The 18,823-nt window shown below is 42.3% G+C and overlaps 1 protein-coding gene across 6 annotated transcripts in view; it reads left to right on the plus strand.

Annotated features, from left to right (window-relative positions):
- mtmr4 (myotubularin related protein 4) overlaps positions 1–18,817 on the plus strand; it is a 44,117-nt gene extending 25,300 nt beyond the window's left edge. For 4 of the 6 annotated variants that reach the window (XM_020600544.1, XM_020600545.1, XM_020600546.1 and 1 more), the window contains 17 exons: positions 3,310–3,426; positions 5,067–5,096; positions 5,704–5,786; positions 6,881–7,047; positions 7,172–7,268; positions 9,883–9,996; positions 10,087–10,286; positions 11,093–11,212; positions 13,281–13,392; positions 13,771–13,966; positions 14,108–14,293; positions 14,461–14,631; positions 14,976–15,130; positions 15,319–16,774; positions 16,926–17,036; positions 17,224–17,312; positions 18,481–18,817. In XM_020600544.1, coding sequence (XP_020456200.1) covers positions 3,310–3,426; positions 5,067–5,096; positions 5,704–5,786; positions 6,881–7,047; positions 7,172–7,268; positions 9,883–9,996; positions 10,087–10,286; positions 11,093–11,212; positions 13,281–13,392; positions 13,771–13,966; positions 14,108–14,293; positions 14,461–14,631; positions 14,976–15,130; positions 15,319–16,774; positions 16,926–17,036; positions 17,224–17,312; positions 18,481–18,658 — 3,582 coding nt within the window. In that variant the 3' untranslated portion in view covers positions 18,659–18,817. The remainder of the gene's footprint in view (positions 1–3,309; positions 3,427–5,066; positions 5,097–5,703; positions 5,787–6,880; positions 7,048–7,171; positions 7,269–9,882; positions 9,997–10,086; positions 10,287–11,092; positions 11,213–13,280; positions 13,393–13,770; positions 13,967–14,107; positions 14,294–14,460; positions 14,632–14,975; positions 15,131–15,318; positions 16,775–16,925; positions 17,037–17,223; positions 17,313–18,480) is intronic. The other 2 variants (XM_020600547.1, XM_020600543.1) reach the window with 2 other exon arrangements.
- Positions 18,818–18,823: the final 6 nt, after the last annotated feature.

Genomic DNA, 18,823 nt, shown 5'->3' on the forward strand with positions numbered 1-18,823 from the left:
TTAGAGATGAGCAACAGCAGCAGGTGCTTTGATAAATGTCAGGGAGTTCTCTCTCTCTCTGTCCTTTTTTTTGTTGTTGTTGTTGTTGTTAACATAAGCGCTTTGCACCAACAGCCATTAACTATCTGGTACACTGATAGCGTTTGACCTTATGTCAGTCAGGAATATTCCTTTTAAGAAATTATAAGAATAGTTTTATTTTAGATTTATAAGGTGCATTTTGTTTTTGTTGTGTTAAAAAGTAAGTTGACTGAATACATTCTGACTTGTGTTTACAGGTCTGTCAGTGATTTCCTTCTGCTCTGTGCTCTAACGCTAAGGCTGTACTTTTAACAGCATTGGCTGAGGTTGCTTCAAGATTTCCTGATTTTCTGACATCTCAGCATAGTCCCCATCTGGCCTGCTGTATGTCCTCTTTTAACATGCACCAGTGGGCTCTGCTTTGCATGACTCAGCAGTGCATGTTAATGCAGGTTGAGGTAATGTTGTTTCTAAGCAACAGACCTCACTACCAGCAATGAAACAATGAACGTTGAGTCATAATTTGTGGTCCCCAGTCGTCATGATTATGTTTCACCAGCTGCATGCAGCTGCACAGAAAGGATGACTAAGAGAAACTGAAGTGTGTTGAGGCCACGTATGCAGGGAATGACTGGGCGTGACACAATCAAGTTGTTAGGTGAGGGAGAATGATGTCCAAACAACAAGGTATCTCCCAACTCAAGTTGTTAGGTGAGGGAGAACGATGTCCAAACAACAAGGTATCTCCCAACAGACTTTACTGTTTTACATAAGCCAGGTTTCATTGCAAGGTGATTGAAAATTATTTAATCTTGGAATCGATCAGTGGCATGCGTAAAGTATTGTTTCACTGAATTCATCATTTCAAATCGCTTGGAAAAGCAGCAACAGTAAATGGTACACAGATCACTTTTACCAGAGCGCTCAGTGCAAAGTTGTCACTCTGTAAGTTTAGTCATTATGAACTTTGCCTGTTAGTTACTTGTAAATCTGGGTATTGTTAGAAAACATACCTCATTTTTAATCTGTTTAATCTCATCTTAGAAGAATCGTAGAAAATGAATGAATGAACCTTTTAAAATCAGAAAATCAAAGTAAATAAACCTAACAATCTGAACTGTTGACAAGTTAAAATGTTGTTTTAGCTCTGCTAGGCAGAACAGATGGCTAAACAGATGTCAGGCGGTTGTTTAGTAGAGTATCTCAACAAGAGTTTGATATTTTATTTGTACTTTTGTGATCTCCAACAAGCACTCTGACCGGCAGGTCAAAGTTTTTTTTGTATCTATTGAAATAGATACAAACAACATGCACTTGAAGATTTTTCAATGTTTAGACTAAGTGCCACAGTGATGTTGGTATTTGGGATTTGAGTGAAATGCCTCAAACATTTGTGGATGGATTGTCATGAAATTTGGTGCAGTTATTTATGTTCCACTGGGTATGAATTGTAATAACATTGGTGATCCCCTAGCTTCTCATTTAGCACCATCCATCTATCCATTATCTATACCACTTAACCCGTAGAGCAGGAGTTCTCAAACTTAATATTCAAAGGTCAGAATCTGATTTCTATTCAAAGTCAAAGGTCTGCATCGATTGGTGATTTAATAAAATGCTTTTACTACAATTGCTGGTAGCTTGCAAACAACGTACCACTTTTAAATCACCGACCACTTTATTAGGTACACCTGTACAATTGTATTCAACACTTCTGCTTTACCATCTGTATTTGTGAAGCTGAAAATATTTCAGTTTTTAGTGAAACAGTTATAAATGTATTAATTCAATTACATGTTTATTGAGGTCAAAGATGGTGTTGTACTGGACTACATTATACAGTTGCAAGAAAAAGTAATGGCAACAGTAGTGTTGTGGAGTTTCAAGGTGGTCTTTGGCAAACTTCAGGTGTGCTACAATGTTTTTTGGAGAGCAGTGGCTTCCTCTGGGGTGTCCTGCCATGGATACCATGCCTGTTCAGTATTTTGCAATATAGTTGACTCATGAACAGAGATGTTAACCAACTCCAATGAATCCTTCAAGTCTTTAGCTGTTAGTCTAGGGTGCTGTTTTACCTCATTGAGCGTTCTGTGTTGTACCTTTGGAGTGATCTTGACTGGGCGCCCACTTCTATGGAGCATAGCCACAGTACCAAGTCATCTCCATTATATAGTATGTCTAACTGTGGACTAATGAATATCTAAAGTCTGAGATGACTCTGTAACGCTTTCCAGCTACATGCAAATCACCAACCCCTTGTTGTATGCCTTTTGAGATCTGTTTTTTTGTGAGGCTTTGCTCACATCAGCCGATGCTGCTTGTGAATAGCACACCGACACTGTTTGGGTATTTTTACAAGTCAAAGTGGTTCTAAACCACACCTCCATTCTTGTTTCATTGATTGGACTCCAGGTTTGCTAACACCTGTCTCAAGTTGACTTTTAGTAACATCGGAAGCCTGGAGTTGCCATTACTTTTTCCACCATGATTTTGTTTAATGGGTGTGTTCAATAAAGACATGAATGATTTGAACAGACTGAAAATGATCTAACACAAGGGTTGCAGGATGGAGCAAAATGAACACATATTTCATCTTTGAAAACTTTTTTTTTGGTCAACTTTTTCTTTCTTTGCACATTTGGATAGTGACATCCTCACTGCATTGGTGATGTAATGTACACTGACAGAAGACACCGAAGTCTTGCTTAATCATACCCACAGGACAGAATGTGACCGAGTTAGCCGTTAGCCTACTTGCTAATTTTGAACAGGAGCCTTTTAGCTGACCGTTGACTTCTGTCACTTGTTAAACATCATACGCTCACCAGCTGTCAATGTTGCCATGACAGTGATGTCAAACAGGGAAACAATTACATTTAGCCTTAATCTTTTTTTCAGAATAGGAAACATACCCTTTATTGCATTACATTACATTGTATTATTGCATTCCTAATCCGAGGTGTGGGCTGGGTCCGACGCAGCGCAAGGAGAACATGCAAACTTCACACAACAGACAGGCTTAGGTCAGCTACCAGGTTCAAACCTGGAACTTGTGCCACCATCATCTAGCACCATCATCAAGAAAACTGATCATTTTTAGTTTGTCCAGTACTTTGGATGCTGCACTTTGGATGGAGTGCCTGCCAAACTAATGGCATTCCCATCAGCCTCAGCTGTGTATTTTGTGTTAATTAGCAAATTAATTAGTTTAGTGCTAACACATTAAACTAAGATTTTGAACATGGTAAACATCAACATGTCAAACCATCTTATTTCATTTCTCTATAGGTGCCATTCCCAGTTCTTCAGGGGGAAGGTGTGGAATATCTTGGCCGTGCTGATGAATCCATCATTGCCATTTCTAACTACAGGCTCCACATCAAGTTTAAGGACTCCGTCATCAATGTGAGTGCACATCACAGACAAAGAACAGCAAAGAATCACTGAAGCTTCATTTTGGTCCAGATGGCACTGCTGCCATGACACACCATTACAGAAGCCAACAGTAGGAGATGTATAATGTGTATTTTGGACATTGGCATTTTCCATTTTCATGTGTACATTTTATACATTCATGATTGTTCTTAAAAGGTAAATAAACCAAGTATATTACACAAGGTACCTGTAAAGTGGTATGCCATATCCCAGAATACTTACAGTGAAGTTGTTTGTACCAGAGAGAAGTGGTAGGCCCTTTGATCTTCATGCAGGAGAGGTTTAATGAGGCATCAAAGTTCCAAAGCCCCTGCCACGACTGGCAAGCTGATGTCTACCAGCTCGCTTTTCCTGACGTCAGGCCTTGCTCAGACACAAAAACAGGTCAATTGTTTGCTTTCACTGGAACTGAAATTCCTCCTCCTTCTCAAAGAGATTTGGAAAGGAGGAAATGAGGGAAGAGCACCACCTAACAGCCCCTATCAAGCCGGGTTCCTACTGGTCAGAGTAGGACTCACTTTTTCCGAAAATCACATTCGATGTTCGAACTGACATGAAATTTGTTCGAATTAATTCGAATGGAACCTGCCACCCCGGCCAAAAAATAAAAAGTATAGAGTTGGTGCTTAATTTTTAATAAAAAGTAAAAATTGTCACTACGCCTTACTGCTTTGGCTGATTTATGTGCTGTGTCAGGAGAGCTTAGCTACATGATCATGACATGCTACAGGGGTAGAAGGATGGAAAAAATGACCACGCACCGAAAGCTTATATGATGTATTTACAATGTGTGTAGTCAGTGTTCGTCCAGCTGTCCCTGGTAGGCTAGTGGTTAAGGCGTAGCACTCTTGAGAACTTACTTGAGACTGTACTTGAGAAGGCGTCTGCATTATTGCAGAGTAAGCAAACCATTTACCTTGTCACCGCTCTGGTGTCATTATTGTCCGATCAGCACAACTTTGCCTGCTATTATCCCACGTTTTGTCCTTGCAAACATAATGTTAGTAGCTTACTTTACTGAGAGGTCAACAGGACATGTAACTGGTCAAGCTGATGGTGAATTTTAAGAACGTCCTCAGTTAGACCACAAGGCAAATTACAAACGGCCTGTTGCACTTATTGACATAGTGTACATTTTTGGATTTGTACACCTCATTGCAGTTTGAATTATTATTTTTCTTTTTGCCATGTTCGACCGAATGATCGAAATTCGGAAAAAAAGCGACAGCTCTAGGTCAGAGTCCTGCTGTGACCCTAGCAGTATAGAATGAACTTTGTATGAATATGAACAGCCCTGCCCCCACCCCTCACAACTCACCCACCTACCTCTTAGCTGTTTTCTTGCCCTTTGCTCCCATCCATGTTTGTCTTTCTCTCCATGATTTTCATTTGGCTTGGTCATGAGCTGCAAGTAGCGCATTGTGTGATCACTCGGTTATCTTTCATCTTTCAGCCTCTCAGGTTTGCTTTTAACTCTTCATTTCACTTTGTCTCCTGCATTTTTTTCTTTTTTTTTGGTTAATAGTCTTCTCCATTTCCTCCTGTCTTGTCTTCCCTCCCTCCTCCTTTATCTCTCTCTGTGTGTGCTTCATGGTGTCACTGTGTTTTAGACCTACCCAGGTGTGGACAATGAGATATCTGTGAGTACCGTATGATAACCCCACCCCCACCACAGTCTAGACAGTTTAGTCATTTAGTTCTTCTTCACTTTACACGATTATATTGCACTGAGGACAGATTGTAATCTACATTCTACTGAGTTGTAACCCTGGGTTTATTATAAGCTTCAGAAGGCATCTTGTTAAATGGATTGTGGTGCAGTGTATTGGCAGACCTTAACTCAATTATAAAATATTTTCTGCCCTTAAAACTTGTAAGAATGAGAAAATAATCATTTCAAGGTGCACATTAGCACCTTGTTGCTGAAAGGTTTGTCCTAAATTGAAGTTGTCTGTGGGTTTTCTAAGTCTTGGTAGCACCTTCATGAACACCTCAGTTCACCGTATTTCTTAAAAGCTTAGAAGCAGAATAGTTGTTTGGAATCATAACACAGGTGTAGTGACTTCAGTTAAAATTGCTACAGAGGCCTTCTTTTCCACAGTGAGATTAAAGCTTTACTACTTGTGTCTTGTCTCTGTGTACTAGACTAGAGTGTGGATATTTGTGCAGGGTACAGTACATGTGTGCAGTCTCCTGTGTCAGAGGGCCACTGGGATAATTGCACATGCCCTCTGTCTCCCCCTATAGGTGCCTCTCCGGTTGATAGAGAGTGTGGAGAGCAGAGACATGTTTCAGCTGCACATCATCTGCAAAGACTCCAAAGTTGTTAGGTAAGGAGGGCATCTCATTCTCACATATTGTATTAATCCTGAAGACAGATTGATGCTGTTGTTAAATACAGTACAGCGCTCCACTTCTCATGTGAATTAATAATGTAGTAGTTCAATTCTATCTGGCAATAAGGAGGCAATTTATGTCACATTACCACACTTAACCACTAGTCAGCATTTCAAAGTGCAAAAATTGTCATTAAACATGAACATACTTCCAGTGGTGTTCAGATTTTCTGTTTTTCTGCAATTACATAATGAATGTAATGATGTGTAACCCCAGTTTACTTGGGCTATTTCTGCTGATAATATAATTTATAGGGTGTATTCTGATGTTCAGGTATACCAAACCTCTGGGATTGTGTATACTGAAATTCATGATTTAAAGTTTGAAAGCGATGTATGTTTTTGAAAGACATGTTTGTGGTTTATACAAAATAAATCATGAATAGAATTTGTGTCATCAGACTTTCCCAACTAATTAGAACTCAAGAACTAGTATTTTGTACATGTTTTAATGCTGAGAGGATTACTTGATTAATAGAAATGTAATCAACAACAACCAGTTAATGGGTACAGCTCCTAAAATGTGAGGCTTCTGTATAATTGTAAATTGAAGATTTGAGCTGTTGGTTGAATGAAACAAGCAATGTGAAACAGTCATCTTGTCCTCTAGGAACTTTTTATTTTCCCTCTATCTTCTAACATCTTATAGATAAACTAATAATGCTGATTAGAACTTTGCTAATTCTAGGGCTGTCTCCAGCATCAATTTTTGGGCTCCAGATATTCTGTGATAATAATCAGTTCATTCTAATTATTCAGTGGTGTTACAAAGAGATGCACAAGAAAGCAAAGGCCAAGGCCTGCTTTGGTTTTACAGCAGACTAAATTCTCATCTGTTGGCTGATGTCTATAAAGTTCAGCAGCACGTGTCAGCAATGTCTTGGTTCCTCATCATTACACAACAGCATTATTACCACTGTTTTAAAGCCTGGAAAGTCTCTGAAAATCCGAAGAAATGCAACACCCCCAAATATCAGTGCATGAAGTTATAGAGATATTTTGTTGTTGGATCTCACTAATGTCTACAGATGCCACTTTGCAACATTCAAGCAGTGCCAGGAGTGGGTCAAGCGTCTGAACCAGGTCATAGCTCACCCGTCGCGGCTGGAGGACCTATTTGCCCTGGCCTATCATGCGTGGTGTCTAGGAGGTAGCACTGACGATGAGGACCAGCACGTTCATCTCTGTCGCCCAGGTCCACGCACAAGACTGAGCATAAAGATTTGAGAACAGTTATGCCTCTGGCATTGTGTATTTTGTTTTCTTTAAGCATTGGTATTGCTAAAATGTTTTCTTCTCTTTATGCTCTGTGTGTACAGGTGATCACGTGCGTCATAGAACAGAAATGGAGGTCAAGAGGATGGGCTTTGACATGCAGAACATCTGGAGAGTGTCAGACTTAAACTGCAACTACAAGTATGTCACAGATACTTCATTGTATTTAAAACCCTTATCACCCAGTTGCTGCAATTTGCGGCAATATTGTACTTTTTCTAAGAAACATAACTCAGTCAAAACAGAACACACAGACATGATATACATACTTTGCAATTCAGTACTTTCTGTGGATATCAATATTTCAGATGTCCATTGCAAACAAAAGTCTGTAAGCCCACTTATAAATCGTAGAGAAAAACTCTAACTCCAGAACCTACCTGAGAATAGTAGTATACTCATACTAGGCACTCTGTATCGTGACTGTTTGACCCCCACAGTCCAATTTGTTTGACTAGTGTGATTGCCCCATGCTGTGCCTGGGCCTGTTTGAAGAGGTGGGCCCTATGTGAGTGCTTGCCAGCAAGGGACTGGGGAGGGGGGACAGTTGTGTACGGGCACGGTACAAGGTGCCTAGTGTAAGTATGTTTTCATCAGAATCAAAGTCACCCAGTGATACTTGTCTGTACACCCATGATACACTACAAATAGGAACTGCTAATAACTAGAGACATTTGTCTGAGTGGGAGCCCACAGAGTCAGCCTTTCTGGTTTAGATTCCCAGCAGTGAAATTAGGTTCTCGTGGTTACCCAGAATCCCAGCAAAAAAAATCAGAATTCTAAATCACTTCTGCAGCATAATCCACTTCCCTACCCATAATTCATACAGTATGTTGAGTATGTTCTAAACAATCCTCACTCTACCAATAGGGGTGTCTCACGATATTAAAATGTAACAATATTTCTCGTTGAGGTGGAAAGCTGTCTTGCAATACCAGCATTTAACAGAAGCAGCAACCAGCATAAGGGAGTGTGATGGTTACGTTCACATTAGTCCTACAAAAATGCAAATCCATGCTATGTTTTAACACACAGGGCTGTGTTGGTCAGGGAGTGAGGGGTTACAGGAGGAGTGTTGTAGATGTGATTACGGCCATGCTGTGACAAGTCAACGCAAGTGGCTTCGTTCACTTTTCCAGCTTGTGAGTTTTCATTGTGTTTTGGCTAGCCATGCTGCTAATGTATCTTACTCTAGCTTGGCACCAATCCTACCACCAGTTTGTCGGCATTGATAAAAACACAGTTTAACATCCAGCACTAATGAAAATGCATGGTGTGTCATTATGGTGCGTCAATTGGGGCTCAGATTTGACTGTCTTCTTGCCTTCCCTTACATGATTGGTCAACACAGTGCCTTTGCCGGATAATGTGACCGTCTGGTGTGGTGAGGGTGAAAATGGCATAGAAGGTCACACACATCTTCAGTTAGAAGTCAGAAGCTCATGCATAGTTCATGCACACTTATAAGGTCTGAAGAGACATGTGAAATCATACAGGAGAGAAGCCAGTCAGTTGAGTTTGTGGCAAAAGCTTTTACGGCGCCTGCATATTGTTGTCTTTTACTGCATATACAGAAGTGAAGTGACATTCATTACAAGATGATTAGTTAAAACATTTCAAAATGTACCTGCACTGTTTTGCATTTTGTGACTTTCAGTTGAATAAAGTACTCTTTCCAGTCATATATTTTGTCAAAATATTGTCTCATTCTTGTGAACCCAATATTGTGTATCGTTACATCCCTGTCTACCAACAAATTGCTAAAAACACTTCCCCCAACTCTCACAGTTGCTTCTTCATATCTCTGAATCTCCAGTGGAAGTGGCTTACTTATCAAATCATTGGTGAAGCAGATATTGGGTGGACAAAACAGATCAGTAATGGAGAAGCAGAATTACACTGCTGAAGTGGTTTGACAAGGCATTTTTATACATTATGAAATATTTACCCCTTGAGTCTGGGTTGCTAATTTCTCTGAGTTGTCTTTCAGGCCTTTGGGTGATGAATATTTAATGGACAAAGGCATGTTTGCAGTGGACTGTCCCTTTAAATGCTCTCAACAACACTAGTTGTTACTTGGCTTTACCTCTTATAACTGTAGGCCAGCAACACTCTGACCAAGTCCACACTAACACACACAGAGAAATAAACACTGTAGCACTCACTCAAGCAGACACATTGCAGTGTACTGTGTGTGTACCTTGATAGCAGATTCTTGTCTCTTTTTGCTGACTGGTCAAATAAATGCTACCAAAACAAGGTCAGTCTGCTGAAGGCCCAAGAGAGCACATCCTCCTGAGGGAGACAGCTGGACAACTGCCTAATTAAACAGGCCACAGCCGTTGAGGCCCTTGACTCAGCACAGTATTTTACTTTCCCTCTCACTCACACAAACACACACTGTTCTCCCCCCTCAGACAGTCTGCAGGTGAATAGAAATTGAACAAAGTATTGTAGGAGAGGAGCAGGAGACCAGAGACAGATGGAGTTGGGCAGTAGCACACTGTTTTTTTTATTCTCTCCCAGCTATGGATGCAGGAGTGACCGTGAAAAACAAACTGTTTCACAGACAGGAGAATGTGTGTTTGCAGCATCTCAAAGCACAATTCAAACTTCTTTTTCTCACTGAAAGACTCTTGTTGCTTACATGGCTATCTGAAGTTCAGCCCCAATATACTGGTTATGATGCAGCATTATAAACAGCATTTGGTCTTCCTCCAGCAACTTCATGTCTCCTGGCCTTCCTGTTCCACAGGCTGTGCTCCAGCTACCCGCAGAAGCTTCTGGTTCCAATATGGATCACTGACAAGGAGCTGGAGAGTGTGGCTTCCTTCAGATCCTGGAAGAGGATCCCTGTGGTGGTCTACAGGTAGGTTTCCTGACACACGTTTATTTCCATATTTTTTCTCCTCAAGCATTTTCCTTTATAACCTAATAACTCTATAACCTTTAAATCCAGGCACCAGAGGAACGGGGCAGTGATCGCCCGCTGTAGCCAGCCTGAGATCAGCTGGTGGGGCTGGAGGAACACAGATGATGAGTATCTGGTGAAGTCAATTGCCAAGGCCTGCCAAATGGATGTTGGAGCCAAGGGTACCTGTGGACAATTGGCCTGCCTACAACGTGGGGAAGCTCCTGACTCTTCAGATAGTGATTTTGGTAAAGCTGTTCTTTAAGTTATATATGTGGACTTGTGTGTGTGCTTTTAGACTATTGTAGCTCTCAAAAAATGCACTCAAACCTATGCTACTTATTTGTGGAAATGTCCTTTTGATTCAGAAGGAAGACATTTTCCATTATTTACATGTCTCTAATTTTTTAGAGCTCCAGAGTGGACTCCCAACATACTAAAATTAATGTCCACCAATGCACCCTCTTCAATTATGTTTGCATACAGTGGACTTGTTCAACGATTAACTAACGATTAACTGGCAGATAATTATAGTTAGGCCTCTAGTTCCTGAATTGCTTACATGTTCCAGTTTAACAAGAAGTGCATTCAGTAAGCATTAGTGTGACTTCCAGAGTATAGTAATTTTAATAGACAAGTGTCAGACCAGTTTTTACATCTATACATTCATTTTTTCTTCTTTTCTATTTCGTTTCTCTTTCTCAAACATAGTGTCAGTATGTCCACTTGTAAAATGTGTTTACAGAGTGAAGTGCATGTCTGAGAGGAGCTTTAACACCATAACACTGGGTGCACAACAGTGGCAGCACAACACTGAGTGCAGAGAGCAGTGGTTCATTTAATTTTTTCTCTGTGGCAGCTGTTGAAAGCTGGTCACATTGCCAATAGCAACACTGTGGTTGTGTCATTAGGAAGGATATGGATTTTATTAGGTTGCAAATACTCTATTTCTGTCCCCCATCCCCCTTTCTGTTTATACTTCCTTTCTCTACCTTTTCGCAGCACCTTGATTAGCATAACATTGTCCTCTCATAAAAATATCTTCCTCCTCCAGACTCCACTCTGACAGGCTGCGATGACAACTCTGTGCCACAGAAGCTACTGATTCTGGATGCTCGGTCATACACCGCTGCCGTGGCCAACCGAGCCAAGGGTGGAGGCTGTGAATGTGAAGGTTAGTGTGGTCAAACATTTAAAAAGTCTTCTATACTTCAGTAAATCTACATTTAGTAGCATATGTGATGGCAAATCAACTGACAGTGCGATAGTCAACATTTGTTCATCACATTTTCATTTTTCTTAGCATTAATAATGCTTTATCATATGTTGACACAATCTTGCCTTCTGGAGTGTGATCACCACCATCACTTGTGATTCTGTTCAATGATTGAAGCAGGAAAGAAAAAAAATATATTAATGACTCTAGTGACTTATGTGAAATTGGGTTGATGAGATCTTGTGTCACGAGTTCTCATATTAAAATGTGCTGATATTTCTCTCAACAAGGCAAAGGCTGTTTCATGGTATCAGTACATAATAGAACCAGGCCAGTGTGACAGAGTGATGATATGTTCACATTAGTCGGGCAAAAACACAACTCCCTGCTGTGTTTTAATGTACAGGGCTGCATTGGTCAGAGGGTGTGGGGTTGCAGGAGCAGTGCTGTAGGTGTGATACGAACACGTGACAAGTCATTGTGAGGGACTTCCTTCACGTTTCCAGCCCAGGAGTTTCCATTGTGTTTTGGTTAGCCATGCTGCTAACGTGGCCTACTCTACCTTTGCACCAATTCTGCCACCAGTGTGTTGGCATTAATCAATAAAAAAAAAAACACTGTTTTACATCCAGTACTAATGTAAATGCATCATTTGTTGCTATGGTGTGTTAATTGTGGCCCAAATTTGACAGTGAAAAGCAGTGAATGCCCATGCTAACAAGGTGAACAAAAGAGTCTTCTTCTCATGGGTGTCTATGTCCCGGTTGTCCCTGGTACATGATTGGTCAACACAGCGCGTTTGCCGGATGATGTCACCATCTGGTGTGGTGAAAGTTGAACCAGATCCAACTTTTTCACCACACAGGGTTGTGTCCTTTTGCAGGAGCCCCCTGTGGTGCAGATGTTGGCTGCGGTGAATGCAATCACCCATAAAAATGAATGGGGAGAACTCTGTTGGGTTTTTTTTTTTTGTTTGTTTTTGTTTTTTATACCTTTGAAACTCAAACTCATGCACAGACCTTATGGTCTGAAGAGACATGTGACATACAGGATTTGTGGCAGAACCTTTTACAGTGCTGCATATTGTCTTTTGCTGCATATGATAATTCATCCTCAGATAGTAGAACTGAAGTGACATTCATTACAAGATGATTAGTGAAAACATCTGAAAATGCAACTGCAGTGTTTTGCATTTTATGACTATCCATTGAATAAGACTTGTTTCAGCAAGATTTATTTAAACATTTTGCATTTTGTTAAATTGTCTCATTCTTGTGAACCCGATATCATAGCTCATGAGATGAGATGATATGAGTGTATCCTCACCCTAACAGATTCACTGTAGTATACATCTATACAATACTTCTCTTTAAACATATTGCAGACAGTCAAATTTTCTCAGGAAATGATAGAGATCGAAAACAGAGCTTAAAGGAGAGTGAATATTAGACTGGCCAGAGACACAGCGTCAAATAAATGTTTAAAATTGCTCCCGTTTTCTGGATTTATAAATAGGCAACTGTTTACCAAGTAGTTTACCATATCCATTTTATACACTGATAAGTATGTCAGACATTGTTTTTAGCTTGCTCCTTAGACTGTAGGTCTCCAACATACATTAAAGTGGAACATGTTTTATGTAGGTCAATTTGTTTAGGTCAAAGTTCAATGTAAATTAAGTTGGAGGCAAAAAGTATCAAGTTAGTGGGTGTCATTTTTGGTCATGTACCTGTTTTAGAAAGTGCTGCTCTGTCCAAGCTTATAAAACGTGGCCTCATTCTGTACAGTGCGGTGTCCAGTCTGACATATGATACTCAGTAAACAACAGAGAAAGGATTACCAGCACCACTGACTACACACAGTCACTGACTGCTGAGGGACACATATGAAGATGTAAATAATTATTATGATGGTGAATGATAATGATAAATGCATCAGACTGAGATGACGCCACTATCTGAACAAACGATGCTACAGTATCTTTGTGTAATGACCGTCATCAGAGATTATCTTTGTTTGTATTTAGAGTACTACCCCAACTGCGAGGTGATGTTCATGGGAATGGCCAACATCCATGCTATCCGGAACAGCTTCCAGGCTCTGAGGGCAGTCTGCAGTCAGATCCCGGATCCAGGAAAGTAAGTGGATCTCTTTGACATTTCTAACCAAGCCACTCTGTCCTTGTTTGTGCCTCTCCCTGTTTTAATGGCGTCACCCAACAGTAAGGCCACACCACACAGATGAGAATGCTGCCGTGCTCCAGTCTCAGCATGGGCTACGTGTTTCCATTAGTTTCAGTGTTTACATCTATATATTCAGTGGGCCAGCTGTGTGTGTTTTGCTAGTCTGTTCACATCTGTTATTCTGATGGAGGTGTGTGATGATGCAGGGAGGCCTCCAGAGATAAAGTCTTGGGCTTCCTCCACTTAACCCTCTCAGCCTAATATCCCAGTCTAAGTTAACCCTGAGTAACCTAAGCTGATGTGTGTATCTAATAAGTCTGTTGGTGTTTCCAGCTGGCTTTCAGCCCTTGAAAGCACCCGCTGGCTGCAGCACCTGTCTGTCATGTTGAAGGCAGCCGCTCTAGTGTGTTCAGCGGTGGAGAGGGAAGGCCGTCCTGTCCTGGTGCACTGTTCAGACGGGTGGGATCGCACACCCCAGATTGTAGCCCTTGCCAAGATTCTGCTGGACCCCTACTACAGGACAATAGAAGTGAGAGTCTTGTCTTTTTCAGACAGGGTTTTCAATGTGTTTTGTCTAGACTGCATTGACACATTGTTACAAATGTATTAAGTATAGTTTTTTTTGCTGACCTATCATGTATTACCTTACTGATTACCTTGTCGTTCATAGGGTTTTCAAGTGCTTATAGAGACCGAGTGGTTGGACTATGGTCATAAATTTGGGGACCGCTGTGGCCACCAGGAGAATGCTGATGACGTGAGCGAGCAGTGTCCAGTCTTCCTGCAGTGGCTGGACTGCATTCACCAGCTGCTCAAACAGTTCCCCTGCCTCTTTGAGTTCAACGAGGCCTTCCTGGTGGGTCGTCGTCCAGCACTCTTTGCTTCTCTCTGTCTTTTTCAGAATGATTTTATACAGTATACTGTCTTCTGACTATTGTGCGAGACGACATAAGACAGAGGATATGTAAAAAAGCTCACTTTTAAGTGGTGAATAATTTTTATTCCTTCTCCCTACGTATCTAGGTCAAACTGGTGCAGCACACATACTCATGTCTTTACGGCACGTTTCTGTGTAACAATGCTCGTGAGAGGGAGGTGAGGAACATCTACAAACGCACCTGCTCTGTCTGGTCCCTGCTTCGTACAGGAAACAAGAACTTCCAGAACTTCCTCTATATCCCCAGTCATGATATGGTTGGTATCTAGCAGTTTTGTAATATTATTTATGCCTTTAAAGTAGAGCTAACATTTACATACAATAACAGCTGAATGTTGTCTCCAGCTGAGGTTGAAGGGAAATAGTGATATTTTAGGACCAATAGTCTTTCTTTTTAGATCTGAAACAGAACTGGCTTGATGAATGATTAATGGATAGTATGACTCAGTCTTTAACTTTAATCTCCCCACTGCTTTTCTGAGCAAAGATTTAAAACATCAGATTAAATCTATCCCACTTTCTGCTCCATGCTGTCTAAGAAAAGAATAGATGTGATCTGCTGACCTTCTCAGATTGTCCTCTTTACTTGTTTTTATGCCAGGTGCTACAGCCAGTATGCCACACTCGGGCATTACAGCTGTGGACAGCTGTTTACCTGCCCACCTCCTCCCCCTGCACTGCTGTAGATGATTCTATGGAGCTCTACCTCCCCCCAGGTGTCCCAGGAGATGAACTCACCTCCCGTTCTTTGGACAGGTATGGTTGTTTGATGTTATTCAGCATCTGTCCTTTCTGTTCATATCAGTCTCTGAACAGAGATTTACATTAATTCAAGTCATCTGTAACAGAGAGTCAGACTGCCCTCTAGAGTCCCAAACAGAGAATTGTGTAATGGCTACATGTATGGGGAAACAAATGAATCCTTAATTATTTCTGGTTTCCAGACTTCCCAAAACCCGCTCCATGGACAACCTGCTGTCAGCTCTTGAGAATGGGGTGCCCCTGACTCGTACATCCAGCGACCCCAATATCAATAAACACTGCCAAGAGGATCGCTCTGCCCTGGAGCCATCACCCGCTACGGAGGAAACCTCCGCAGACTGCTCTACCGAGGTCATACCTGACACTGGACTGGACAGCGGTGAGGGGGAACCTCTACATCACAGTCCTGCCAAAACCCCAGAGAGTGTCCCAGGTACAGAGAGTTATAAAGACATGCTAGAAGAGCCCTGTCTCACCACACAGCCCTTGCCCTCTCTGCCCCTTCCTCCTGTCCCCATCAGTAAGGACATCACACTTGCTCACACTCCCTACACTAGTCCTGTCCTCCAGCAGGCTTTGCCTCAGATCACAAACCTTCCACTCCGACCACCTCTGCAGGAGACTGAGGGCCCTTGTAGGACTGCTGAGAACACCAGGTCACCCACTCATAAATCAGAGCCATGCTTACCTCTCCCCTGCAACAGCACCCAACCTGGAGCCACCACACCCGCTTCACTGCTCAATGGTCACATTAACAGCCATGAAAACAGCTTCCCAGAATCTGCAGGCCTGTTGACTCTGAAGCAGCTCACACCACTCCATCCAATGGAGGACTCCACTGAAACTCTGACAGAAGAGGGAGAGCTTCCACCAACCCTGCACCTTACAGTGAGCAAGAATCCTACCCAGAATCATTTTAATGATGATTCACAGCCCCAGAAGGAGAAGGATGGCACAAGGACAGATGTAATGAAAGGAAGAGAGCGTGTGTTAACAACTATAGCATCTCCTCTAGACTGCACCCAGGTAGCAGCTCACCACCTGATCTCCCAGAGCCAGCTCTCAGATCTTTCTGTGCTTGGCTGCCATTGGGAAAGTGTCCAGGGTCTGGCCCAGTCCGCCTGCTGCACTACCAATCACTGTGGCATCAGCCGGACCTTGCAACCCAACACTTATCAGAGCCGTCGGCTTGTCAGTAAGTTGCTCCGTGCCCAGGGCTTCGCTATCACCAATGGGTCCCAGTGCTGCCGCAGGGAAGCACTTTGTTGTCTGAGCAGCCCTCTGCAGCCTGGATGGCCATCTGCGGCCAGGTGTGCCGGCTACACTGCCCTGTGTGGGCCTGCGACCTCTGCCCTCAACAGCTACTCCCTGGCAGGCCACCAGCTTCAGCCAGTGTCATACTCATCACCTTCCACTTCTAGCTCCCCTCCCCCACCACAGACCCCTGCTTACCTTGACGATGATGGTCTGCCAGTGCCCATGGACGCCGTGCAGCAGAGACTGCGGCAGATTGAGGCAGGTTATAAGCAGGAGGTGGAAGTTCTGCGGCAGCAGGTGCGACAGCTGCAGATGAGGCTAGAGAGTAAACAGTATAGCACCCCACCATCAGAGGCAGACATCGACTATGAGGATGACATTGTGAGTAGCTTTTTAAGTGAAGACTTTAATGCTAGACACCCAGTATTAGAGGCTTTTTCTGCTGTGTTTGTAAATGTTTACTTTTATGTCCAGAAATGTTCTCCTTTACCTGATTCCTGCCTGCCTTCCAGCCCTGTTCTCTCTGTTTCAGACGTGTCTGCGGGAATCAGACAGCAGCAACGAGGAGGATTCTCTGTCCACCCACAGTGAGGACCGTCTGTCTGAGGGCAGCTGGGACCGAGTGGAGCGTAAGGACACAGAGGTCAGCATCCTTTGACCCATAATGTAACTTTGAAATAGACTTCACTCCACTCCCACGTCCTCTTTCCTCCTCATTTGAATGGCTGGGAGCACCTCTTATTACCTGACACTATTCAACAGTAATATATATATATATGTGTATGTGTGTGTGTGTGTGTGTGTGTGTGTGTGTGTGTGTGTGTGTGTAGGTCACAAGGTGGGTGCCCGACCACATGGCCTCCCATTGTTTCAATTGTGACTGTGAGTTCTGGATAGCCAAGAGACGTCACCACTGCAGGTGGGGCTTCACTGTGGTTTACTTGCATTAATAAACACAGAACACAATGACTCCAAAATATCACAAGCTCCTCATAGACGAGTAAAGGCCCTGGAGAAATAGCCTAGGTGTTAAATATAGAAAAAGTCTTAATATTCCCTGTGATTCATGGCTGAGCTATAGTGAGCCAGTTACTTTGCTTTTCATTGTTTCCTCATGTGACCAAGTCCCTGTTGTGGATTATAGTTTGATATTTTGGGAAATTATTATTATTGTGTTACAGTGTAAAAATATCATGTGATGGTGTCATGAGGGGGATGTACTATGTGCCAAGTTTTTTCTTGGTCAGGCTCAGTGAACTTTAGAGGTGCTGGCAGATGGATTTTGTTACCTGTGGATGGTGTCAGACTAGCTGTTTCCCTGAACTAACTGTCTGGTTCTAGCTTCCCATTTAGCATACACTACCAATCTTTTTGGCTAGGTCTCAGCAAGAACACAAATAAGCATGTTTCCCAATATGTTGAGCTATTCCTTTAAACATTTTGACACTCTTAAATGGTAGCTGCCTGAAGATCAGGTTTAACAATGAGCTGTGTGTTCACAAATCATCAAATCAAACCCACCAGGAACTTACAACTTCCTTTTAAGATCTTTTTTTCTTTTATTATTTTCCCACTTTTCTCTGCACTCTTTTGTCTCAGCACAATTCTGTTAAAGTAACAGCCTGCCAGTCTCCATCAGTGCTGTCGCTATCACTGCCACATGCCAGAAATATCACCTGAGAGCTGGAACACACCACTACTTTTACTGTGGGTTTAGCAAAGCAGATATTGAAGGGAAGTGGCATTTTTCCCATGTTAGAAGACTTCATTCGATTCGGAAGAACACTGACACGATCACTGTCAGCAGTAAAGGATCAAGACATATATGATTAGACTTTGAATTTAAAATAATTTAATAAATTATTATCATATAAAGTCATATTCATTACATATTATTGTCCTATCTTTACTCTGTATTTTCACATTTTTATTTTATCCTGACGCATTTTTTAAAATATTTTGTATAGTTTATTTTAGAGTTTGTATTTAACTAGGTGCTTTAATTGCACTGAGGCAGTTTCCCTTTGGGATGAATTAAACGCTCATTCTAAAAAATATCTCAACTCCTGTGCACTCTGTGTTCTCAGGAACTGTGGCAATGTGTTCTGTAAAGACTGTTGTCATCTGAAGCTGCCCATCCCAGACCAGCAGCTGTATGACCCAGTGCTGGTCTGCAACACCTGCCACGACTTGCTCTTGGAGTCCCGCACCCGCGAGATCCGCAGTCAGCAGCTCAAGAAGGCCATCGCCACAGCCTCCAGCTGAGAGAGCATCGTGTAGCGTGGCCCACCTTGGCTCTGTCCTCCTCGTGTTGGACTGAGGAGCTGAGCGACTCATTGTAACCCCAACCTGCTGCAGAGGAGGGGGGGAAGATGAGGAAGAATTGTTACTGTTTGAGAGGCGCGGTTTGGAAACGGCGATGCACTGTGT

Source organism: Monopterus albus, unplaced genomic scaffold, assembly GCF_001952655.1.
Source record: "Monopterus albus unplaced genomic scaffold, M_albus_1.0 scaffold47.1, whole genome shotgun sequence".
NCBI lineage: Eukaryota > Metazoa > Chordata > Actinopteri > Synbranchiformes > Synbranchidae > Monopterus > Monopterus albus.